Below are 21,907 nucleotides of genomic sequence, written 5' to 3'. Positions count from 1 at the left end.
AAGGAACCAAGATCACAGATATAATGCATTTAGAACGGTACCTGGCATAGAGGAAGTGCTCAAGAGGTGTCAGACCTCTTTCTTACTGCAGTCCCTCGCCAAACTTCAAGTCTGGGTCATAAATCCTTTTTTCTTTTTTTTGGCTTATACGGTAAACGACAATTTATTTTCTCACGGTTCTGGAAACTGGGAAGTCGAAGACCGTGGTGCCAGCAGATGTGGTGTCTAGTGAGGGCCCGCATCCTCAGTGACAACCATCTTTTCACTGCTACCTCACTTGGCAGAAGGGGGCTGGGTCATAAAACTTTGTTCAGAAACTTTCAATGGCACATCTTGCCTGGGGTCTTTAAAAGCCCCAGCGTTACCCTCCTTGTGGCCTCTGCACACCCTGCCCAGCTCTCCTGATCTTTCTGTAGCTAATTCATCCTTTGTTCCAACCAGAATCCCACCTCCTCCAGGAAGCCTTCCCAGCCTTTTCTTCTCATAAGCATTTAGCATTTGTACCACCCACTCTTGGGGCACTTATACCTCCTCCTGGGACTGTGACCCTTTTCCTGCCTTGCCCCCAGCTTCCAAAGGCGGGCCAGCCTCGACACTCTCCAGGCATACAGCTGATCTTCACCCACTGATGGGCTTTGGGGTTCTTCCACAGGGCAGCCACAACACTCCCCCACCTGAGGTCACCGCATGGCTCCCCTTCGCTCCTACAACCAAATCAAGGCCATTTCCTTTTCAGCTTTCACTCCCTGCTTATTCCTCCACAGAAAGAAGCCCCTTCCTTTCCTGGGCTGACTCCGCCTCGCGTCCCCCAGGCCCACACAGAAACGTTTCTGGCTCAGGGAGGCCTTTCCCCACTGGCCTAGGTGAGCCTTCCCTGTGAGCCACCTCACTGTCCTCTGCCGTCCCTGCTGAGCGGCAGGGTGGTCAAGGTCAGGCAGGGGCCACAGTGGGAGCCTGCTGGTGAATGTCCGCACAAGCAATGGCTGGTTAGGAGAGCTCTCGGGAGACAAGGAAGCGAGCTGTTTTTGTTCCGCCGCACTGTCCTTTACAATCAGTGCCCCCAAACACCTAGAGGTCCTGGAACCCGCTCTGACACTCTCAGAGTTAGAGCCAGGCCCTCGTGAAAGGGACGGTGACATCTCTGTGCCCAGTGACAGCACTGTCACCCTGGAGCTCGAGAACCACTATCCTCCCCTGCTCCTGGAGCGTTCATGGGATTAAGAGATTCGGCACCAACTTCACCCTGAAGTTCAAGTAAGCCTGTGTGTCCTTTCAAAAGTAAAAACAGAAGCGATTCTGGAGAGCTCAATATATATTTTTTATAAATTAGGTCACGTTCTCCCCAGAGGGAATCCAAAGTCCAAGGAAAAGGAAGCACTCCAGTGGCCCTGAGGGCTTAGCCAGGCACCCTGGGGCACAGTGTCACAGGTAAGGCTGATCCCTGGACAGCTCCCACCTCTTTATGGGAGGAGCTGGCGTCACAGCCTTCTTCTCAGTGGCTGCTACAGCCGAGCTGGAAGATGAAAACAGACTTGAGTTAGGCCCAGGTTTCAGAGAACAGTGTGGAGGAAGCTGCGGGAGACCCCCTTGCCCCAGCAGGAACACATCTGCTGACACCATGGATCTGGAGGCCAGGGTGCAGGGTGTTTCAGAATGCCCAGAGCCCTCCAATGGGGTCCCCCAAAGGGTAAGCTGACAAGCCCCGAGCCCTGCATGAACCCCTGGTCGGCGTGCCTTGGCTCCTGGTCCCAGAACCAGCATGAATAGCTGGGCTCCTCCTCCAGCACCCCTTCCCACTCGCACCCCACTCCCGCTGCCCCAGAACAGGACACTGGCAGAAGGGCCAAGGACCAGCACTGGGGGTCTGGGCAAACTGCTTTGAAATCATGCGTCTACTACCTGCCAGCTGTGTGACCCAGGCAGGGCACTTGGTCTCTCTGTGACTCAATTTCTTCTTCTGCGGCAGGGGCCATCGCTGCCTAACTCATGGAGTTATCAGGAGGCAGATATGGCACTGACTCCATTCTTGAGCTTACAGATTTTAATTATGAGGATTAATCCTCAGAACGACTCTGCTATCGACAGAATGGGTCCCCACAAAATCCATATGTTGAAATCCTACGCCCCAATGTGATGATGTTACGGGGTGGAGCCTTTGGGAGGTGACTAGATCATGAAGGTGAAGCCCTTATGAATGGGGTTAGTGCCCTTATAAGAGACCCTAGAGATCCCTTACCCCTTCCAACATGTGAGGACATGGCAAAAAGATACCATCTGTGGGGACTTCCCTGGCGGTCCAGTATTAGGACTCAGCGCTTCCACTGCAAGGGGCATGGGTTCGATCCCTGGTTGGGGAACTAAGACCCCACATACTGCATGGTGTTGCAAAGAAAACGATACCATCTATAAACAAAGAAAGTGCCAGACACCGAATCTGCAGGAACCTTGAACTTGGACTTCCCAGCTTCCAGAACCAAGAGAAACAATTTTCTATTGTTTATAAGCCACCCAGTCTTGGGATTCTGTCCCAGCAGAACTCTCTAAAGTAAATAACATTATTGTTCCTGGTTAATTAAGAGACAGTGCCTGATGCCAGGGACCAAAGTGGGTTTTGAGGGGCCTGAGGTTTATACAATTCTCTCTTTAAGAAGAATATAAAATTAGAAAAACAACAATCCCTGGGCTTCTTCCAAGGCCCTTGAAGGGCCCTTGGAGCTTCCTCTGCTTTTTGCAGGAAACCCACCCAGGGTGGGTGGGGATTCATGAGCTCTCAGATGAAAAGCCCCCGGCAGTACATTTCCTGCCACAGTTGATGCTCAACAGGCTTGGGACCTTGAAAAGCACAAGCAGGAGAGAGGGCTGGTCGCAGGAGGGGTGTTGAGGCATCCTCACCTCTCTGCTGGCTTCCCTGACGCCAGCACCTTCTGTGAGGACATGACGATCGAAGGCGGCGTGGCTTCCCGGCGGCCATCACGTGTACAGTAGTAATTGTTGGAAAGTTTGTGGCTGGGGCCCACGGGGAGCTTGGGAGGAGGCTGAGTTCTGAGGAAAAAGAACATGGGCACTGAAACAAAAATGACAAGTCGTTCTCACTGCGTGGCTGTGCTAGAACATGGGCCCATCACCTCAGTCACGAGGCTTGGGGTCGGCAGCCCCTTGGATGTGCTGCAGGCCAGGGGTATCCCTTGATACACTGCCATGACCATATGCCTGGGGAGGGTCCAATGCCTGCATTGGATGTGAAGGTGCTGGAAGGCCAGGCCTGGGTCTGCCCCACCACAGGTCCCCGACCTGCCCCAAACGTGGCAGGTATGGAGGACCCTTTCATGAGGGAGACCTGTTCCCACCTCTCCATGGCCCAGAGCTTGGCAGCTGGCCTCATTTCCACCACAGGTCCTCGGGAAATGAAGAGGCTGGGGCCTGGGGCTCTGCCCATCACCTACCAAGTAATCGTGGTCAGCAAACGCTTGGGAAACAACCCCAGACTTGGCTCATTCTGAGGGGTTTTGTCCCCAAAGGCCAGGCTGCAGAACCTCTGGGTTTCCAGTTCTCTCAGGAACTCTCTGAAGAACTCTTACTGGGATCAAGCCTTATTACTCAAAGAGCATTTTGTCCTCTGGGGTCTCTGCTGCCACCTCGTGGTCACTGCCACCAGAGGGGGAGTGAACAGAGCTCTGTCCTCGCTTGACTAAACCCTGGGGTCAATATACAAAGTTTGAGGCCTGAAAACTAATCGCTAACCTCGCTAACAAAAGACACTAACAAAAAACAAAATCACTAACAAAAAACAAAATCACTAACAAAAGATGTGCTTCCCTGGAAACCATTGCAGAGATGGAGGGCAGAAAAGATAGAAAAATCATAAACAGATCGGGTTCTCATTCATCTTTTTTGTTTGTTTGTTTATTTATTTGTCTGCGTTGGGTCTTCTTTGCTGTGTACAGGCTTTCTCTAGTTGTGGTGAGCAGGGGCTACTCTTCGTTGAAGGGCACGGACTTCTCATCGCGGTGACTTCTCTTGTTGCGGAGCACGGGCTCTAGGTGCGCAGGCTTCAGTAGTTGTGGTGCACGGGCTTAGTTGCTCCGCGGCATGTGGGATCTTCCCGGAGCAGGGCTTGAACCCGTGTCCCCTGCATTGGCAGGAGGATTCTTAACTACTGCACCACCAGGGAAGTCCCTCATCTGGGTTTTTAACCAACTTTTTTCTGATAATCATTTTGCCAGGACTTAAGTTTTTCTTAAAACAAGTGATAGTCATTGTACCAAGGAGAAAAAAAGAAATACAGATAAAAACAAAGTTTTAAAACTTAATATTAAAAGCAGTATCCTAATTCCCTGGCAGTCCAGGGGTTAGGACTCGGTGCTTTCACTGCTATGGCCCGGGTTCGCTCCTGGTCAGGGAACTAAGATCCCACAAGCTGTGTGGCATGGCCAAAAAAAAATTTTTTAATAAATAAAAAATAAATTAGGGACTTCCCTGGTAGTGCAATGGTTAAGAATCCACCTGTCCATGCAGGGGACACGGGTTCGAGCCCTGATCTGGGAGGATCCCACATGCTGCGGAGCAACTAAGCCCGTGTGCCATAACCACTGAGCCTGAGTGCCACAACTACTGAAGCCCGAGCGCCTAGAGCCCGTGCTCTGCAACAAGAGAAGCCACCACGATGAGAAGCCTGCACACCGCAACGAAGAGTGGCCCCTGCTCGCCGCAACTAGAGAAAGCCCGCACACAGCAACGAAGACCCAATGCAGCCAAAAATAAATAAATATACTTTTTAAAAATTAAAAAAAAATAAAATAGGACTTCCCGGTGCCGCAGTGGTTAAGAATCTGCCTGCCAATGCAGGGGACATGGGTTCGAGCCCTGGTCCAGGAAGATCCCAACATGCTACAGAGCAACGAAGCCCATGCGCTGCAACTACGGAGCCTGAGCTCTAGAGCCCGTGAGCCACAGCTACTGAAGCCCGCGCGCCTAGAGCCCATGCTCCGCAACAAGAGAAGCCACCGCAATGAGAAGCCCACGCACTGCAAAGAAGAGTAGCCCCCGCTCGCCGCAACTAGAGAAAGCCCGCGCACAGCAATGAAGACCCAACGCAGCCAAAAATAAATAAATAAATAAATTTTAAAAAATAATTAAAATAAAATAAATAAAGGCAATATCCTGTGTTGAAGTTAGAATCTGCTTAAGCCCTGGAGTGCAGAGATGACCCTCTGTTGGTCAGGGACCAACAGAAAACGAGCACACAAAGGATAAAAAGAACCAGCGCCCAACGGAAAGGCCTAAATGAATCACTAGGGGGCGCCATTACCCTTAAAAAAAAAAGTTGAAAATTTTACAAAACTGTTTCCTCAACTGTATCAACTAACCTGGATGGAAAAGCAATTTAAAACTTTTGATATTTGGAATCAGTCACAACATGCAGGCAATCACACAGACTTGGTTATTTTAATGTTATTGTTCTTCTTTTCATGCTAACCCTCCATGGCTGCCTTACCTTTGCCTGCCACTCATACACATATCTCTATTCCCCATTCCTCAGAGTGTTTCAGCCACACTAGCCTCCTTCCTACTTCTGGCTCTGTCGGGCTGCACAGCCTTGGCACTTACTGCTGCCTCTGCCCGGAATGTTTTAATAACTATCCTTTGGCACTTCAGGTGACTCAAATGTCAATCCCTGAGGCCTTTCCTGATTACCTGATCTGAGGTAGGCACCCTCCAGCTTATTCACTTTGTTTTGTCTTCAGAGCATTCTAGAACAATGTTTTTTACTTGCTGTGTTTATTTCCCTACTATGTTATGTTTCTCCCTCCTCCCCAGGATATGAGCTCCATGAAAGGAATGAGAATTTTTTTTGTTAGCACTGGTATCCCAGAGGGCTGAGGACACAGCAGGGGTTTGTAAATGTCAAGTAATTTTTGGACTCAAATGAGTTTGAAATCAAGACACTTCTGGGTTCAAATCCCAGCTGTTACTTGCTGGCTTCTGAGTGATTTTAAGCAAATGATTTAGTCTCTCCGAGCCTCAAATATTTTCATGTGTAGCTTGGGGATGATAACACTAACAGGGCCACACTTAGGACTGCAAATCACACTGAGGATTCCCACTCATAATTCAAGCCCCATCTGGTTGTTCCACGAGCACCACTCTCAGACATAGTCCAGCAAGATTAAAGGCAAACCTCTGCCTCCACTAGAGGCGGCTAGAGGCAGGATTTCGGCCCAGTGTTTCAGGGGTCTAAAAGAACAGGAGTTTTGTTTTTGATGGAAGGACAGGATTGCAGTCCGGGCAGCGAGCGGGGCTTGCTCACCGCTTGGAGATCTCCTGGTAACGCAGCTGCAGCTTCGCCTGCAAGTCTTGCTGTGGGAGAAAGAGAGGAAGGAGGTCAGCCCGCAGGGCACCCCAGAAGAGAAGGCCAGCGAACGTGGGGCAGTCCAGGGCTGGACAAATGAAGGGAAGGCGGGAGATGGGCATTTGGCGACAAGGATATGGGCCCTGGAGGTGAACAGGAAAGCTGGAGGCCGGGGCCACAAGATCCAAAGTTAAGAAGGACTAGGTAAATCCCAGGCCTGAGTGGGACCCCAGCCAAGAGAGGGCCAAGGGCTGGAGGTGGAGGTGGGCGTGCCCTGGGCTGGAAAGGTCAAGAGCTGGAGGCTCCGGGCTGAGAGCGGGGTCCCGGCTTACAAGGGGAATCTCGGCACCACTGGCCTCGGCCCCAAAGATGCAGGAGGGGGGTGAGTAACGGGAGCGTGTCCGGGGCGCACGGAGCCCACAGCCCCACCCTCCCCAGTGCAGCCCTTCCCGCCCCGCGCACCCCGGATGCCCAGTTCCGCAGCCGCTGGATAAAACGAGTAGCAGACGCCATCTTTCAACCCTGCGCTGAAGGGCGCCGGTGACGTCTCTACCAGGGCTGCTGGGAACATGGAGTATGTTCTCGCGAGAACGGGAGTGGGCGGGGCTAGGACGCCTTATAAACGTTCTCTCCGAAGCACGTGACTCCTCTCCGCCCGATCAGTCGCCGTGCCGCCATTATGGATACGAGTCGTGTGCAGCCCATCAAGCTTGCCAGGGTGAGGCGGAAGCCCGGGTTTGAGGGCCCGGATGAGGGAGGAAGGAGTAGGGGAACCGGGTGGTCCAGATCTGATCCCAGCTTCTTTACCCCAGGTAACCAAGGTGCTGGGCAGGACCGGTTCGCAGGGACAGTGCACGCAGGTGAGCTGGAGAGACGAGGAGGCGGGGTCTGGGTTCTTGAGTCTCCGATGATGACTTCTGTGCCCTGGTATCTGAGAACCGATACGTACCCCTTTTCGGAAAGCTCGCGGACGGTCCGAGCCTTTGCCGAGGCCTTGCCCCTCATTTCTTGGGCTCTGACATACCTCGTTCTCCTGGCTCAGCCAATCCCAACGACCACTGTGTAGCTCCACGCCCTCACGATTGTGCTCCCGTCCCCGACGGGCCCAGAGCGGCAGTTGTCCCCCACCAGTGGCTTTTTCTGGCGCTCGAGAGCTTTGTTCTCCACGCTTCGGCCCCTCTCCGGCTTCTCTCCCGGCCCAGACCTACTTCCCAGGCTCAGCCCCCTTTTTAAGTGTGTCTAAGCAGGCACGTTCTCTGAATCCAAGTCAGCTGGCTATCCCACGGTGCCAGTTTGTGGCCGACACTGACTTCTTCCCGGTCCCCCAACCCCCGTCAACCCCATAGGTGCGCGTAGAATTCATGGACGACACGAGCCGTTCCATCATCCGAAACGTGAAAGGCCCCGTGCGCGAGGGCGACGTGCTCACCCTATTGGAGTCAGAGCGAGAGGCTCGGAGGCTGCGCTGAACTTGGGACTGGTGAGTGCCCAACTGGAGTGGGAAACAGTAGACCTTTGGCTGGTGGTAGGGAGGTTTCGCCAAGCATACGGATGAGGGGCTCTTGCAGGGGCTCTTGGTGGCGGGGTGTGAAGAAAGGGTTTGCTGAGATTGGCAAGACGGGGGAGGGAGTTTGCCACTTGCTGAGAGGGACCTGTCAGCATCTCATACTTGGGTTTGTTTACAGGGTCCTGGATGTATGGGTCGACTACCTGGCGCACGAGGATGATCTGCTGTTAATAAAGCGTTTATATTCTGTGTAAACTTGGGTTTTTGTCTCAGTTGCCACTAAGCTTATAAAACCCTCCTATGGGACCCTCAGATGGTCTGCACTGACCCACTGCACTCTGGAAGGGGGGTGGGGGAGTTGTCTTCCCCAACAACGCGTTTTCTTTTTGAGGAGGGAGAAGCACGTGTCTGTGTGTATCTCCAAAACAAGACAAGCTGAGTTAGGAATGTTTTATTAAGGAAAAAGTTTGGAGAAGTGAGTGGACCAGAGTGCCTCAGGTCCCACCTCACCCTGCAGAGTTCAAGCTGAGCCCCTCCCTGTGGACCCTGACCCTTGCTGTGCCCCGAGGTTGAGGTGGGCGAGGGAAAGCTCTCCCCCAATCCAGGTCCAGTGTGTCAGGCCAGTCACTGAGGTGGGGGGTCCTCTCCACCGTCACTGCAGCCTCCTTCACTAGGCTTGGCCGTGGGGCGGTCAGAGGGCAGCTGGTGAGAGAGGTTGAGGGGGGCTGTCAGTCTCCTGTAGGCAGGACACTGGCTTTCAGCCCCCTTAGACTCAGGGCTGCTTAGCCTAGTGGAGGTTTTGCCTCTGTCCACTGGGCTTGCCTAAGCAGGAACCCCACCTTTTACAGCAGAGCCAGAGCACCTGGCTTTGAATCCTGCCTCTGTCCCACGTGACCTGGAAGAGGCACTTGGCCTCCCTGGCTCCTTTCCCCCATCTCTACAGGAGAGTGCGGGATGGCTAGGCTCACAGCATGAGTTGGTGTTTTGCTTCGTTTTGTGTTATTTGGTCACGCTATGAGGCATGCGGGATCTTAGTTCCCTGATCAGGGATTGAACCCGTGCCCCCTGCAATGGAAGCGTGGAGTCCTAGCCACTGGTCTGCCAGGGAGTTCCCAGGATGATGTTTAATTATGAAAGTGCTGAGAACAGCCTGGCACTTGCCTTTTGAACATAAGCCTCTGCCCCCAAACCAGCCCTTCCTGCCTGCTGCTGGCAAACTCATTGTCTCCAACCCTGAAGCTCTGACTTGTGGGGAGCTTGCACCCCCCTCCCCTGCCCCCTCGACCTAAAGGGCCCCTTATTCCTTTGCTGTGAGCCTGGGGGCAGTAACAGGAGTCCCCTGACAGGACATGGTCTGACCTAGGTCTGACAGCTCTACTCTGATCTTAATGGCATGTCTCCTCTGGAGGCCTCAGGTTCATGACCTGTAAAGTGAAGGTGTGTCTAGCCCTTGGGTGTTCTGCAGGTTGAACATCAAATCCCAGCCACAGAGAATTCAGACGCAGGTTCCCCACCCCTGGTACTACCCTGGGGTGCATGAAGAGAAGCCACCTTTCTGGGGCTCACTGGGGATCCTTGAGCTGTGCAGCTGGGAAACTGTCTCTTGGGGCTGGGGCTGGGGCTGCACTCACCGGGGGACCGGGCTGGCCTGAGCTCAGGTGGGCATGCAGCAGGGCGGCCACCTCATCCTGCTCAGCCTCCAGGGCAATGGCCAGGGCACTGGTGCCCTCCTGAGGGATGATAGGGACAGTCAGGTCCCTGAACCAAGGTGTGACTACCCCACCAGCCCCATGGTGGCTCACGTTGTCCAGGAGGGCGGGGTCACAGCCTGGCTGGGCCAGGAGCAACCGGACAGTGTCCAGGCGCCCATACTCGCTGGCGCACATCAGCGCTGTGGCCCCATCTGCATCCTGCACGTTCACATCTGCCCCACACGCCAGCAGGGCTGCTACCGTGTCCTGGCGGCCGTGGCTGATGGCCAGCATGAGGGCTGTCTGTCCCGTCTGGGGAATGGGAAAGAAGGGGACAGGGCTGGTGTGGGCTCCGGGGGAAAGAGGGGGGGTCACAGACATTTGGCTCCAAAAGTGGAAAAGACCCCTGGACTCCGAGCCAGGGAGGAGATATCTACGCACCTGGCTGGCCTTGGCATTAACGCTGCCCATGCGGAAGAGTCTCTGGACCACGGCCATGTCCTCCTCTCGCCCCACAGAGGTGAGTGCAGCCAGCATGAGGGCGGAGTAGCCAGCTCGATTCTGGTGGTCAATCTTGCAGACCCCTGGGAGAGAGAAGAGGGGTCAGTCCACCAAGAAGCCGACACCCGCTAGTCCACTCGCCTCCCTCCAAGCCTCAGGTTCGTTTGTTCAGTCAGGTTGGTCGCTGAGGGTCATGCGTGATTTTCCTGTTCCCTCTGCCTACAAGGCTCTCCCCACAAGATCCACATGGCTCCTCCCTTACCTTCAGGGTTCTGCTCGCATCTCATCTCAGTGAAGTTTCCTCACCTTCCTATTTCAAACTGTGTTGGGGGCTTCGTTCTGTCTGCTGCTGTATCCCCCAGTACCTAGAGTAATACCTGCCACCTAGTAGCTGCTCAATGAAAGATAAACGGACGTTTCTATTTTCACAGCTACTACCCACCAAGCCACCACTGTTGCTCCCCCAGAGAAATGCCAGCCGGGCCCCCCTGGTGTCCAAGTCCACTCCAGTTTCCATGCAGCAGCCAGAAAGAGATCAAAAGAAATTCGGCCCCATCACCTATTTAGAGCCCTCCTGTGTCTCCCCACTGCACCTGAAATACAGGCCATTGTTCACCACCGCCTCCGAGGCTCTGTTATCAACTTCTGTCCCTTCCTCTGGAGTTGGCCTTTCTCCCACAAGCCTATGTTACAGATTGAATTGTGTCCCCCCCCCCCGCCGCCATTGCCCCACCAAAAGATATGTTGAACTCCTAACACCCAGTACCTGTGAATGTGGCCTTAATTGGAAATAAGATCTTTGCAAACCATAATCAAGTTAAGATGAGGTCATTATGGTAGGCCCTAATTCCATATGACTGGTATCCTCGGAAGAAGCAAAGACAAAGAGCTATGTGATGCAGAAGGCTGAGAAGACAAGCTGCCTTAAGCCGCGGAACGCTGCGGGTTGCTGGCAGCCACCAGAAGCTTGGAGAAAGGCACAGAACAGATTCTCCCTCTGAGCCCTTAAGAAGGAAACAGCCCTGCCAACACCTTGATTTTGGACTTCTGGACTCCTGAACTGCAAGAAAATGAATTTCTCTTTTCAACCACCCACGTTGTGGTACTTTGTGGCACTTTTTTACAGCAGCCCTAGGAAACTAACAGCCTGGTTACTGCTGCCCATCCTTCCGAACCGAACACAGACATCAGCTCCATTTCCTCTGGGGTCAGTTCTGTTACCATCCTGGCCCTCTTCCTCACAGCACAGCACCTACTTCTGGACCTCATTCCCCAGAATGTTTACCGCTCGTGTACCCCACCATTCTGAAAGCTCCACAAGTCTAGGGACAGTCTGCAGAGATGAATGGGCGGGAGAGGTTTGGGGAAAGGAGTGGATCAGGGTCATGGAGAGGGTGCCCTAGTGAGAGGGGATCTGAGACAACCGGCTGGGGAGTAAAAGGGTTAAGTCAGGATTAAGGGCATTCCCTAGTTGTGTGGCATACTCTCTAGGTGTCCATTCCATCCACAAGCTTCTGTGACCCTGGTGGAGGGTGTTGGGCGCAGAAGGGGGCTCAGAGAAATAACCAAAGTGGGGTCTCTGCAGTTAGCCAGGGGACCCACCTATTTTCCCTCTCCCTTTCCCTTCCCTGAGGCATTGCTAAGCTAAAGGATCACACTGTTTCTTGATTCCCTCCCCTGGTTTTATTTTGTCATGGCCCTTACCCCTATTGGAAATTATGTTTACTTGATAATTATCAAGAAAAACTGATAATTATCTCCGCTCCCCCCCCCACACACACCCAGAGCCCCTGCTCATGAAAGCTTATTCATTCATTCAACAAACACTTGAGGGTCTACTGTGTGCCCCACTGGGGTCTGCCAGGCAAGTAGGGTGAGGTGACGGAGGGGTATGGGGATGGGTTTGAAAGGGTACATAATGGAGTAGTTAATGATAGGCCAGGAGGCAAGGAGACAGAACAGTGAAATGTGGTGGGAGCAATGGATACTGGTCCCACGAGGTTCAAGGACTGTGGGAGTTGGGCAACAGGAGACAGTGAGCTGAGATGTTGGAAGGTGAGAGTTCAGGAGAGAATGCTAGAAAGTGAGATTATGGAGGGGGCATAGTTACTGATGACATCAAGGTGTTGTAGTGACCTTACAAGTGTAAGGCTGATGTCAGGGTGAAGGGAGAGGAGTAGGTCAAGGAACTGAGAAAGGACTTCCCTGGCGGTCCAGGGGTTAAAACTCCACGCTTCCACTGCAGGGGGTGCAGGTTCGATCCCTGGTCGGGGAACTAAGCTCCCACATGCCTTGTGGCATAGCCAGAAAAAAAAAAAAAAAAAGGAACTGAGAAGCCAGGAAGTGGGAGGGATCACCCATCAGGAAACTGATATTGGTGAGGATTAGGCTGGAGAGGAGGAGAACCAGCCAGGAGCTAAGATTCAAGAAATGAAGAGTGACGAGATGAGAGGGAGAAGTCAGAATGGGCGGAGGGAGTAGTGGTCTGATCAATTAGAGGCTCCAAGATGGGACTAAAGGAGGAAGGGGAAACGGTCTGGAAGTGGAGATAAAGAACGAGGAGGACACAGCCATGTCCAGGCCCTTCATTCCAGGGAGATGAGAGGAGACAGCCCCCACGTGAAGGGTGCACTGTGGGCTCTGGGTCCTGGGGGAGGGGAGGGCCAGAGGGGCTGACTCATGTGAGAACCAGAAGGCCCACGGCAAGGTCTGGAAAGTTGGAGCTGAAGGGGGGGGGGTTCAAATGCAGGAAATAAGAGGATCCAAGGAGCCTCGGGCCTTGCAACCAAGATGACTGCCTTGCCACCCTCCACAACCCCAGTCCTCAGCCCCCTTTAAGACAGGAGCTGCCCAGGAATACCTTTTTTTTTTTTTTGGCCACGATGCGCAGCATGTGGGATCTTAGTTCCCTGACCAGGGATCGAACCCGCACCCCCTGCATTGGAAGTGTGGAGTCTTAACCACTGGACCGCCGGGGAAGTCCCAGAAAATACCTTTTGAATTCATGCATTGTCCCTTCCTCCCAAGCCCCAGCTCCTTGTCCAGCCCAGAGTAGCTGTGCCCTTCCCCCCGGTCACCAAGACCTGCAGAAATGGGATGGATCTGTGTATTTAGGGGGTGGCATGCAGGATGGGACAGCAGGACCTGCCTCAGCCTGCAGTGAGAAGGAGAGGCAGGGCAGGCCCCAGAGGATACTGGACCTGAAGGAGGACACCCAGGAGAGCTCTTGGTGGGCAATCAGTTTGTCTACTGTCCACTGTCCCCTCTGCTGTGAGTCCCATGGGGGTGGCCCACCCCCATCCTGGCACTGCACTGGTGCCTGGAAGGCTCTCAATATATGTCTGTGGACTCAGCAACACCTGGATGTGTGTCTCTCTGCTCCAGAGGGGGAAACGTTGAGACAGATGATAGAAATGTGTGTGAGATGGGGCCAACGCAGGACCTGGTGGTGGAGGACTGCAGGCCCAGTGTCCCAGCCCGGGAGGCAGTCACAGCCCTGACCAGTCAGTACCTCCCCTGGAGGCTGAAGAGGCAGTGGATGGATACTGGGGCTCAGGAACAAGGTGAACGCCAAGGCTGGAGATTCAGGGACAGAAGGCAGGGGGACCATTGACTGACCTGCGTGCCTCGTGCTGTTCTACGTGTGTGTTATCACAATTGCCCAGGGAGGGAGGCGCTGCATCCCCCGTTTCACAAAGGAGGAAGCTAAAGCTGGTGAAATGAAGTAATTTCTCTACATTTAGGTCTACCCAATCCCAAAGCCCAGAATACCCTCCTCCTGCAAAGTGAGAGGCAGGTCAGGGCAGAGCTCACAGCTCAGAGAGGTCAATCTATCCACAACGGGTCATGTAACCTCCAGAGAAGGGCCAGTGGTGCCCTCTGCCTGGCCAGCCCTTCTCTGCATCCTTCTCTAGGTCCTCCCAGCCAGGACCTGCCCAGATTCTCCCTTCCCTGGCTCCCTATTCCCTGGTGCCCTCCCCACCCCTCCTCAATGCTAACCTGTATCCAGCAGCAAGCTCGCGATGGCCAGGTTCCCATGGGACACGCTGTAGTGCAGGGCTGTGTTCCCGTTGCCATCCGTCAGGTTCACCACGTGTTCCAGCAGCTCACGTCCCAGGCGCACCACCGCGCCCAGCACCCCGGCCACGGGCTCCGCTTGAGAGCGCCGCTGGCTCGACACTCGAAACCACTCCTGGGCCACCAGGCGCGCCGCGCCCTGCCAGGACGGGGGAAAGACTTCGGCGAGGGTCCAGGAAGGGGTGGCAGGGAGGGTGTGGGGGCGGGACTGGGAACCCAGGCAGGGGAGGATGGTCACTCCTAGGGCCACACCCCTTTCGAGGAGGGAGTGCAGTTAGTGTGGGTATCCGGCTCGAGGGGGCTGGGATGCTCCCCTTCTGAGGAAGAGCCTGGGGAAGAAGCTGAAGTGGCGGAAGGCGGTGAGCGCTTGTCTTTGGGGAGTCCGGGAGTGGGGCTGGGGCTTGGGGCGGACCCCTTTTAGGAAATCAAGGAAAGATCAGCCCTGTCCTGGGGCGAAGAGCCCTTTGGAGAGCTTGGGATCCGTGTAGGGCCCTGGCGCGAGGTGACGGAACTTGGGACCCTCCTAACTCTAAAGACCCCGATGCTCTTCCCTAGGTAGGCGTCAGAGGAGGTCCCTGGCGGGCCTATGACTCCTGCGAAGGCCTCTCCCCGCACTCACACTGTCGCGGGCGACTCCGCGGGGCCGGCTCAGCTGCCGTTGCAGCGCTGCGCACGCCTCCCTCAAACGCGGGCTCAGCTCGCACCTACTGCCGAGGAGACGCAGACAGGGAGAGGCTAAGGAGGGGTTGGGATGGGGAGTGGGGAGACGGGAAAGAAAGCAGCCGTTCCTATTACGTGTCCGCGGCGCTGCTCACCTCCCCTGCGCGGCCGGCTGAGGCTCTGGCTCTGCCTCCGGCTCGGGGTCCCGGGCCTCCCCGCCGCTGGGAGGGCCATGGGTCCCGGAGTCGGATCCCCCGCCGCTGTCGTCTCCTGAGCCCGACGAACTGCTCCTCGGGAGCTCGGCAGCGCCGTCCTCGCTGTCGCTGTCGCCCTCGCTGGATGAGCTCTCGTACCTGGGGGCAGGGTGAGAGGCATCTGCTGAGCCTCCCCTGGGGGCTCATGCTGGAGTCCTGCGAGGTGGGAGTGGCTGTTCCCATCTTACAGATGAGGACACTGAGGCTTGCCAAGACCACGCCGCGAGCGAGGGGCAGAGCTGGGATTCAAACCCCATTCCAGTCCCAGAAGATGCTGCCATGGGGAGAGGGAAAGTGCTCACTCTCCGTTGAGGACCCCAACAAACTGCAGGCTCTTGGGTCCGGGGCTGGGTTGGGCGCCAGGTGTACCGTCTCTCCTCTTCATAATGGATTTGAGAGTGCCTGGCGGAGATCAGATGAAGACAGTGAGTTAGAATTCGGTGGCCACCAAACCAGGGCTCAGCGAGGGACGGGGACGGGACTCACCCGCGGGTGCCACTGCCCTGTCCCCATCCGTGGGTCCGGGCAGGTTCTCCTGCGTCGGGGCAGGGGCCTCCACAGCGGGCTCGGTCTGCGTGGCCCTCTCGGCACAACTCCACGGGGTCTGGGTGGCAGCCTCGCACGGCTGGGGCTGGGCCGCCACCGCTGCCTGTGCCTCCTCGGCCTCGGCAGCCTCGCGGGCCTCCTCCAGCTCGCACAGGCGACCCCTCAGGAGCTCGCTCACCCCGCGCTGATGCTCCAGGCTGGCGCGAAGCAGCTCCAGCTCGCGCTCGGCGGCCGCGGGCAGCCCCAGCAGAGCCTCCGTCACCCACACTTCCGCCTCGAGGGTCTCGGGAGCTGCCCCCACGCCGGCCTCCTGGGTCTCCGGCAACGCCTGGGCTCCCGCCTCTTGAGTCTCCGGCACGGTCTGGGTGCCTGTATCCCGCGTCTGGGGCGCCCCATCGAGGACCTGCAGCGCACCCTCACTGAGGCTAGAAGCCGACCCGTCGGGGCCATCAGCCCCGGGGCTGGCCCTGGCGCGAACGCCGCGCTCAGAGGTGGCCAGGCGCTCGGTGAGCCGCCGCAGCTGAGCAAGCTTGTCCGGGCGCGCCTCGGCCTCCCCGTCGGGCTCGGGCTGCCGGCGCCCGGCAAGCAACCGCGCCTTCTCGGCGCGCAGCGCGCGCACCTGCTCCTGCAGCTCGGGCAGCGCGCGCGCCTGCTCCTCGAGCTCGCGCAGGCGCCTCAGCGCCGCTGCCATCTGCTCGCGCACCAGCTGCAGTTGCGCGGGGCCGGGCGAGGCCAGGGCCGGGTTGGGGGCGGGACTGCTGTGGCCGGACCCGCGCGGGCTGCGCGGGATCGTGCGGCCGGGGCTGGGCACGCACTCGTGCGCCTGCGCTAGCTCCAACCGCCGGCTGGTCTCCAGGAGCGTGTGCTCGACGCGCGGATTGCGCACGGGTGCGCGCGGCGATAGCGGCAGCAGCATGAGCCCCGACGGTGCGCCCGGGGAAAGAGCGCCCGGTGCTCCGCCATCGTCACTGGCCAGGGACTCGCAGGATGTCCAGGCGCCTGGGCTGCGCGCGCCTGCGAGGCCGGCCCGTGGCGCGCGGGGGCGGCGCGCGGGCTGGGGGCCCGGGGCGCGGCGGGCGGCGGGGCCGCGCTCCAGCTCCTCCACGTACTTGAGGAAGTCCAGGTCCAGGTGGAAGCCATAGGGCGTCTCCACCGAGTAGGGCGAACTCGGGCTGCGAGCTCCCCCAGTCACGCTGGGGCACAGGCGAGGGCCGCCCAGGTCTGTGGGCATGACAGGGGCGTGGAGGGGCGTTAAGCCGGAGAGACCCGGAGAACGCGTCCCCACTGCCCCACGACACGCCTGCACGACTCCACCTGCACCAAACCCTGCACACCTGGATTGCACACCCAAGGCTTAAACGCCTCTCTGCTCCCAAAAAGTCGAGGGTTCACGCGTTAATTGAGCACCTACTATGTACCACTTTTCTAGGTGCTGCAGACATAGCAGTGAACAAGACAAGCATCCCTGCCCTCTTATAGGAGACAGATAAACACAATCGTTCCAAATGGTGCTTAGGGCAATAATAATAATTCCAAGATGAAACAGAGAATAACTGACAGACGTGGGCTCTGGCTGTCAGGGCAGATTTCCTGAGGAGGGGACTTACAAGCTGAGCCCTGAATGAGGGAGAGGAAGCAGCTGAGACAGGAGGTTCCTAAAAGAAAACAGCCCATGCAGAGGCCCTGGGGTGGAATGATCAGGGTGGGCCTGAGTAAGAGCCGGTGGAGGTGAGGATGTGCAGAGCAGAGTGAAGGAAGGGAGGGGGTAGAGGAGTAGAAGAGGTGGGCTCGGACCAGATTGTGGGGAACCTTCTGGGCCACCGTGAGGAGATGGAGTTTTATTCCACCTGTGACAGGGCACCAGAGGCAGATTTTAAGCCATGATATTATCCACCTTTATAAAGGGCCCTCTGGCCACTCTGCAAAGGAGGGAGCTGCAGGGCTGTGTCTGCATCTGGGTGCCAAGTGTGGATCTGTACACATGCAAAGCCCATTTTGCACACTTACCAGGCAGGTTCTGATTCAGGGCAAACTTGGCCATGTTTCCTGGAGTAGCCCCCAGAGGGGGTGAGAGTGGGGCTGGGCCCTGTCCCTCTGGCTGTGCCTCTGGGGTCAGTCCGGACTCTGAGTGAGTAAACAGACCCAATAGGTCCTCTCCACCACCACCCCAACACCCCCACACACAGGCCCTCTCCTCCCTCCTCCCTCAAGTGGCCTTGAAAGTTTGGAATGGGGACTTCCCTGGTGGCGCAGTGGTTAAGAATCCGCCTGCCAATGCAGAGGACACAGGTTCGAGCACTGGTCCAGGAAGACCCCACATGCCGCGAAGCAATTAAGCCCGTGCACCACAGCTACTGAGCCTGTGCTCTAGACCCCATGAGCCACAACTACTGAGCCCTTGTGCCACAACTACTGAAGCCTGTGCGCCTAGAGCCCGTGCTCTGAAACAAGAGAAGCCACCGCAATGAGAAGCCCGCACACCGCAATGAAGAGTAGCCCCTGCTCACCGCAACTAGAGAGAGCTCGCGTGCAGCAATGAAGACCCAACGCAGCCAAAGATAAATAAATTAAATAAATAAATTTATATATAAAAAAAAGAAAGTTTGGAATGAATGACTGTGGGGACCCTCACATGCCAGGCCTCAGCCTGCTGGGCAGGAGGAGGCAGGAAGGGCATCAAAAGGAGAAGAGAGGGGAACTCCCTGGTGGTCCAGTGGTTAGGAATCCGTGCTTCCATGGCAAGGGCAAGGGTTCGATCCCTGGTTGGGGAACTAGGATCCTGCATGCCACATGGCGTGGCAAAAAAAAAAAAAAAGAAAGAAAAAGAGGATGATGATCAAGAGAAAGAGAGCAGCCGGGGCGGGGGCAGGGTGAGGTGCATTCCAGACCTGCTGAGTTTTCTTCGGTCCCTGGGGAAAATTAGAAATTGAGGGCTTCCCTGGTGGCGCAGTGGTTGAGAGTCCGCCTGCCGATGCAGGGGACGCGGGTTCGTGCCCCGGTCCGGGAAGATCCCACATGCCGCGGAGCGGCTGGGCGCGTGAGCCATGGCGGCTGAGCCTGCACGTCCGGAGCCTGTGCTCCGCAGTGGGAGAGGCCACAACAGTGAGAGGCCCGCGTACCAAAAAAAAAGAAAGAAAGAAAGAAATTGATGCTCAAAGGGGTGGAGTGTGAACATCCAGAAGAGGAAGGCGAAGGCTGGAAGCCCTTCGAGGGCTCACGTACATCTGAATTTATACCAGGGTCACTTGTGAGATCCTTTAGGAATGATGGAGAGCTGTGGGCCAGGTGCACCAAGGATGCAAATCAATGGATACCAGTCTTCCTGGGATGTCTCTACTGGAGTGCCACAGGGCTCTGCCCTTGGCTTGTAAGAGATTGTAGTGGAACCACAAGCACCCAGGTTGTCAGAGCTGTGGCTAGGGAATTCCCTGGTTGTCCAGTGGTTAGGATTCGGTGCTTTCACCGCTGAGGGCCCGGGTACAATCCCTGGTCAGGGAACTAAGATCCCACAAGCCGTGCCATGTGTTGAGGCCAAAAACAAGAAAACAAAACAAAAACAAACAAACAAAAAACTCGGAGCTGTGGCTATGCTTAGGGCTAAAGGGATACAGACACTTCAGGTGATGTGATGGAGGCGCTAAGAAACTGGGGAGATTGGGCCACATCTAATAATGTGATATTTAACAAGGACAAATATTGAGTCCAGAAATTTGATTCAGAGGGTATAGGGCAGGAAAGATGGGGCTTTGAAGAGCTCATGTGAAAAACCCTGAGGGAAGGGAAAGCAGTTTGTATCCAGTGCCTACTCTATGCCTGGCCTGACTAAATGTAAACCCCCCCCCACAAGTATAATCCTGCAAGGTAGGATGCTTCCCCCTTTTCCAGATGGGGGATATGAAGGCATAAAGCAGTAAAGTCAATTGCCTATGGGAAATGCCCTCAGGCTGGGCTTTCATCTTCTGGCGGGGACCTCTTGTCTGCCCAGTCCTCCACCAGCAGGTGCCTGCCAGACCCGATCTGTACTCTTCCTGACCTACTGCCCATCTGTGCTAACCATCTGGCAACCTTCCCAGTCACCCCTTCTGGTCTCTTGCACTCCGGATGACCACCTGCGTGCCTAATACCCACCAGCAACTGAGCACCCATTGGTCTACCGGACTCATTCTGCTCCACAGCTGGGAGAACCCTCCCACTCACCACTCTGTCCAGCCTGGGTCCCTGACACCTCCCCCAACCCACCCCAAGGAGGGAGAGTGATGGGGAACTTCCAGTCCTGAAGCAGCTGTTTCCCGTCCCCTCACACTGGCTGCAAGGGGCCGGCCAGCAGGGCAACACGGAGGACAGCCAGTGCCTCTCAGGACTTGTTTTCAGGAAACTGCCAGGGAAGAGCTGGGTCATGGAAAAAACCTGGGCTGGGGCTTAGGGGTCTGGGCTTGCCTCACACACAGCTGGCCATGTGACTCCGTGGGGTCAGCCCCCCCACTCCGGGGACCTGGTTACACCCAAATCTGAGACCCTGGGAATTCAAAAAAACAGCTGTGAGTCATTCCTAAGCCCCAAACCAGCTGGAGCAGCCAGACCCAGAGACTGACCTGAAAAATGGGTGGATGCCCCAAGAATGGTAAATAAAAATATGCCAATGACTTTTGCCATTTACTATGGGCTAGCCTCTATTCTAAGCAATTTATGGGTAACTTAAAAAAAAATCCTAGGTAAACCCTTTGAGGTAGGTTATTCTTTCCCCCTATTGTGCAGATGGAGAAACTGAGACACAGGGATTAAGTGACCCAGCCAAAGTCGGACATGGGCAGAAGCAGGATTTGAACCCTGCAGCTTTGCCAGTGTTTCTGCATTGACCCCTCCACTTGACAGCTTTCTATAAACAGCCCTCCTGCCTGTCCCCTGCGTGTGTCCCCGATGGGAAGAGCAGGCCCAAACCGTGGCGGCTCCAGGGGCTGCAGCCTCACCGGAGTGGAGGCGTGCAACTGCCCTCCCCTCTCCTCCGCTCCCTGCCCGAGCTGGCAAGCTTAGATTCGGATCCTCTGCCTGAGACCCCCTTATTAGGCCGTCAGAGCCGACGCCACACGCCCCCACTCCCGCCCCAGGGACTATTTTGGGACTCAGAGCTGTGCTCACAAAACCTGAGGGGTGGGATACGAGGCGGGCAGTGCAGATCCCGGTCTTGGGGAGGGGCGTCTTCCCGGACTGAGGCTCTGGGTGGTGGCACCCCGTAACTTTGGGGCGGGAGTCTCAGACCCCTGAAGTGGGAGTGGAGGCTGATGATGGGGGGAGGGGGAGGTCCTGAGGTCAGCACCCCCCACCTCCCTGTCCCCTCAGGACGGCCTCACGGAGACAGAGCAGTTTCCTACAGGAAACGCCGCCGGGCGGTTCCATCCGTTGTCCATTGTCTGCCCGCCCGGGGGCCATCCGTCCCTCCCCCCAACACCGTTTCCGAATCACCCCCCATCAGAGACACACAGACAGACAGACAGACAGACAGACACACACACACACACACACACACACACACACACACACACACACACACACACACACACACACACACACACACACACACACACACGTCCAGCGCGAGGGAATGGACCCGGGTCCCCAAGCTGTCCAGGATTGACTCTGTGAAAGCATCCCGAAGTCGGTTGCGGCGCCAGGGGGCGAACAAAGCCCCCCACTTCGCTCCTGAAGGGCGGGAAGTAGGAGACCGCAAGAATCCAGAGCCCCCCGACTCTGCTCGCCGCCCACCCGGGACTCCCAGTGTGGGAGGGATACCAGCCAGAGGACACAGCGCCCGCCCCGTCGCAGCGCGCTGAGCCCGCAAAGGGGCTAGAAGCGCAGCGCCCCGTCCCGCTGCGTACCCTGATCCCCCTAGGACCCCATCGGTGCCCCGAAAGCTGGCGCTTTACCTGAAGCCGCAGCCGCAGCCGCGCCCGCACCCGAGCCCGCCCCCTCGAAGCTCGGGGACCGGTTATCAAGGCCTTGACCCTAACTGACGGCCACGTCAGCCAACCAGCATTCCATGCTCTCCGAAACTGTCCAATGGTGAGGCGAGGTGGACGGCACTGTCCCGGCGCTGAGAGTGTGGGGAGTGGCTTGGGGTGGGGCCTGGAGTGACTGCCCTTGAGGGCGTTCGGGTCCGTAGTGTGGAGAGCAGAGGCCGAGTGGTGCCCAGCTCAGGGCTAAAGGGCTTCGATATGATCCACAGGGGACAGGGAGCCTCGGGAACACTCTAAGCATGACAGTTACCCGGTGGGATTTGTGTATTTGGAAGATACCTTGGGTGGAAGCTGACGCTCCTGTCCCAGTG

At 56.4% G+C, this 21,907-nt stretch overlaps 3 protein-coding genes across 5 annotated transcripts; 1 reads left to right on the top strand and 2 right to left on the bottom strand.

Annotated features, from left to right (window-relative positions):
• Nucleotides 1-1,294: 1,294 nt before the first annotated feature.
• NDUFA7 (NADH:ubiquinone oxidoreductase subunit A7) lies at nucleotides 1,295-6,916 on the bottom strand. Its single transcript, XM_060145319.1, has 4 exons — nucleotides 6,812-6,916; nucleotides 6,308-6,357; nucleotides 2,893-3,042; nucleotides 1,295-1,513 (listed from the first exon to the last, which is right to left on the bottom strand). The coding sequence occupies exons 1-4, from the start codon at nucleotides 6,860-6,862 to the stop codon at nucleotides 1,423-1,425; spliced, it is 342 nt and encodes a 113-aa protein (XP_060001302.1). The 5' UTR covers nucleotides 6,863-6,916; the 3' UTR covers nucleotides 1,295-1,422.
• Nucleotides 6,917-6,959: 43 nt separating this feature from the next.
• Nucleotides 6,960-8,111, top strand: RPS28 (ribosomal protein S28). Its single transcript, XM_060145320.1, has 4 exons — nucleotides 6,960-7,067; nucleotides 7,162-7,209; nucleotides 7,696-7,829; nucleotides 8,035-8,111. The coding sequence occupies exons 1-3, from the start codon at nucleotides 7,029-7,031 to the stop codon at nucleotides 7,816-7,818; spliced, it is 210 nt and encodes a 69-aa protein (XP_060001303.1). The 5' UTR covers nucleotides 6,960-7,028; the 3' UTR covers nucleotides 7,819-7,829; nucleotides 8,035-8,111.
• A 181-nt stretch (nucleotides 8,112-8,292) lies between these two features.
• Nucleotides 8,293-21,643, bottom strand: KANK3 (KN motif and ankyrin repeat domains 3). Of its 3 annotated transcripts, none has more exons than XM_060145316.1 (11): nucleotides 21,507-21,643; nucleotides 17,593-17,709; nucleotides 15,526-16,806; nucleotides 15,342-15,441; nucleotides 14,941-15,138; nucleotides 14,745-14,832; nucleotides 14,048-14,264; nucleotides 9,989-10,131; nucleotides 9,659-9,859; nucleotides 9,488-9,586; nucleotides 8,293-8,558 (listed from the first exon to the last, which is right to left on the bottom strand). In XM_060145316.1, the coding sequence occupies exons 2-11, from the start codon at nucleotides 17,624-17,626 to the stop codon at nucleotides 8,481-8,483; spliced, it is 2,439 nt and encodes an 812-aa protein (XP_060001299.1). In that variant the 5' UTR covers nucleotides 17,627-17,709; nucleotides 21,507-21,643; the 3' UTR covers nucleotides 8,293-8,480. The 3 variants fall into 3 exon arrangements, with proteins under 3 accessions (XP_060001299.1, XP_060001300.1, XP_060001298.1); XM_060145317.1 differs by lacking the exon at nucleotides 21,507-21,643 and adding an exon at nucleotides 18,218-21,025; XM_060145315.1 differs by lacking the exon at nucleotides 21,507-21,643 and having other exon boundaries at nucleotides 14,745-14,829.
• Nucleotides 21,644-21,907: the final 264 nt, after the last annotated feature.

This window comes from Lagenorhynchus albirostris, chromosome 3, assembly GCF_949774975.1.
Source record: "Lagenorhynchus albirostris chromosome 3, mLagAlb1.1, whole genome shotgun sequence".
Taxonomy (NCBI): Eukaryota; Metazoa; Chordata; class Mammalia; order Artiodactyla; family Delphinidae; genus Lagenorhynchus; species Lagenorhynchus albirostris.
This window is presented reverse-complemented; position numbering and strand designations above follow the sequence as displayed.

Coding starts and splice junctions, on each gene's coding strand:
- NDUFA7 (XM_060145319.1), bottom strand. CDS start 6,862: ATGGCGTCTGCTACTCGTTTTATCCAGCGGCTGCGGAACTGGGCATCC. Junction 3,043..6,307: donor TACCAGGAGATCTCCAAGCG/GTGAGCAAGCCC, acceptor CTTTTTCCTCAG/AACTCAGCCTCCTCCCAAGC. Junction 1,514..2,892: donor TCAGGGAAGCCAGCAGAGAG/GTGAGGATGCCT, acceptor TTCATCTTCCAG/CTCGGCTGTAGCAGCCACTG.
- RPS28 (XM_060145320.1), top strand. CDS start 7,029: ATGGATACGAGTCGTGTGCAGCCCATCAAGCTTGCCAGG. Junction 7,068..7,161: donor AGCCCATCAAGCTTGCCAGG/GTGAGGCGGAAG, acceptor TCTTTACCCCAG/GTAACCAAGGTGCTGGGCAG. Junction 7,210..7,695: donor CGCAGGGACAGTGCACGCAG/GTGAGCTGGAGA, acceptor TCAACCCCATAG/GTGCGCGTAGAATTCATGGA.
- KANK3 (XM_060145316.1), bottom strand. CDS start 17,626: ATGGCCAAGTTTGCCCTGAATCAGAACCTGCCTG. Junction 14,833..14,940: donor CAGCCGGCCGCGCAGGGGAG/GTGAGCAGCGCC, acceptor TCTCCTCGGCAG/TAGGTGCGAGCTGAGCCCGC. Junction 9,587..9,658: donor ACCCCGCCCTCCTGGACAAC/GTGAGCCACCAT, acceptor ATCATCCCTCAG/GAGGGCACCAGTGCCCTGGC.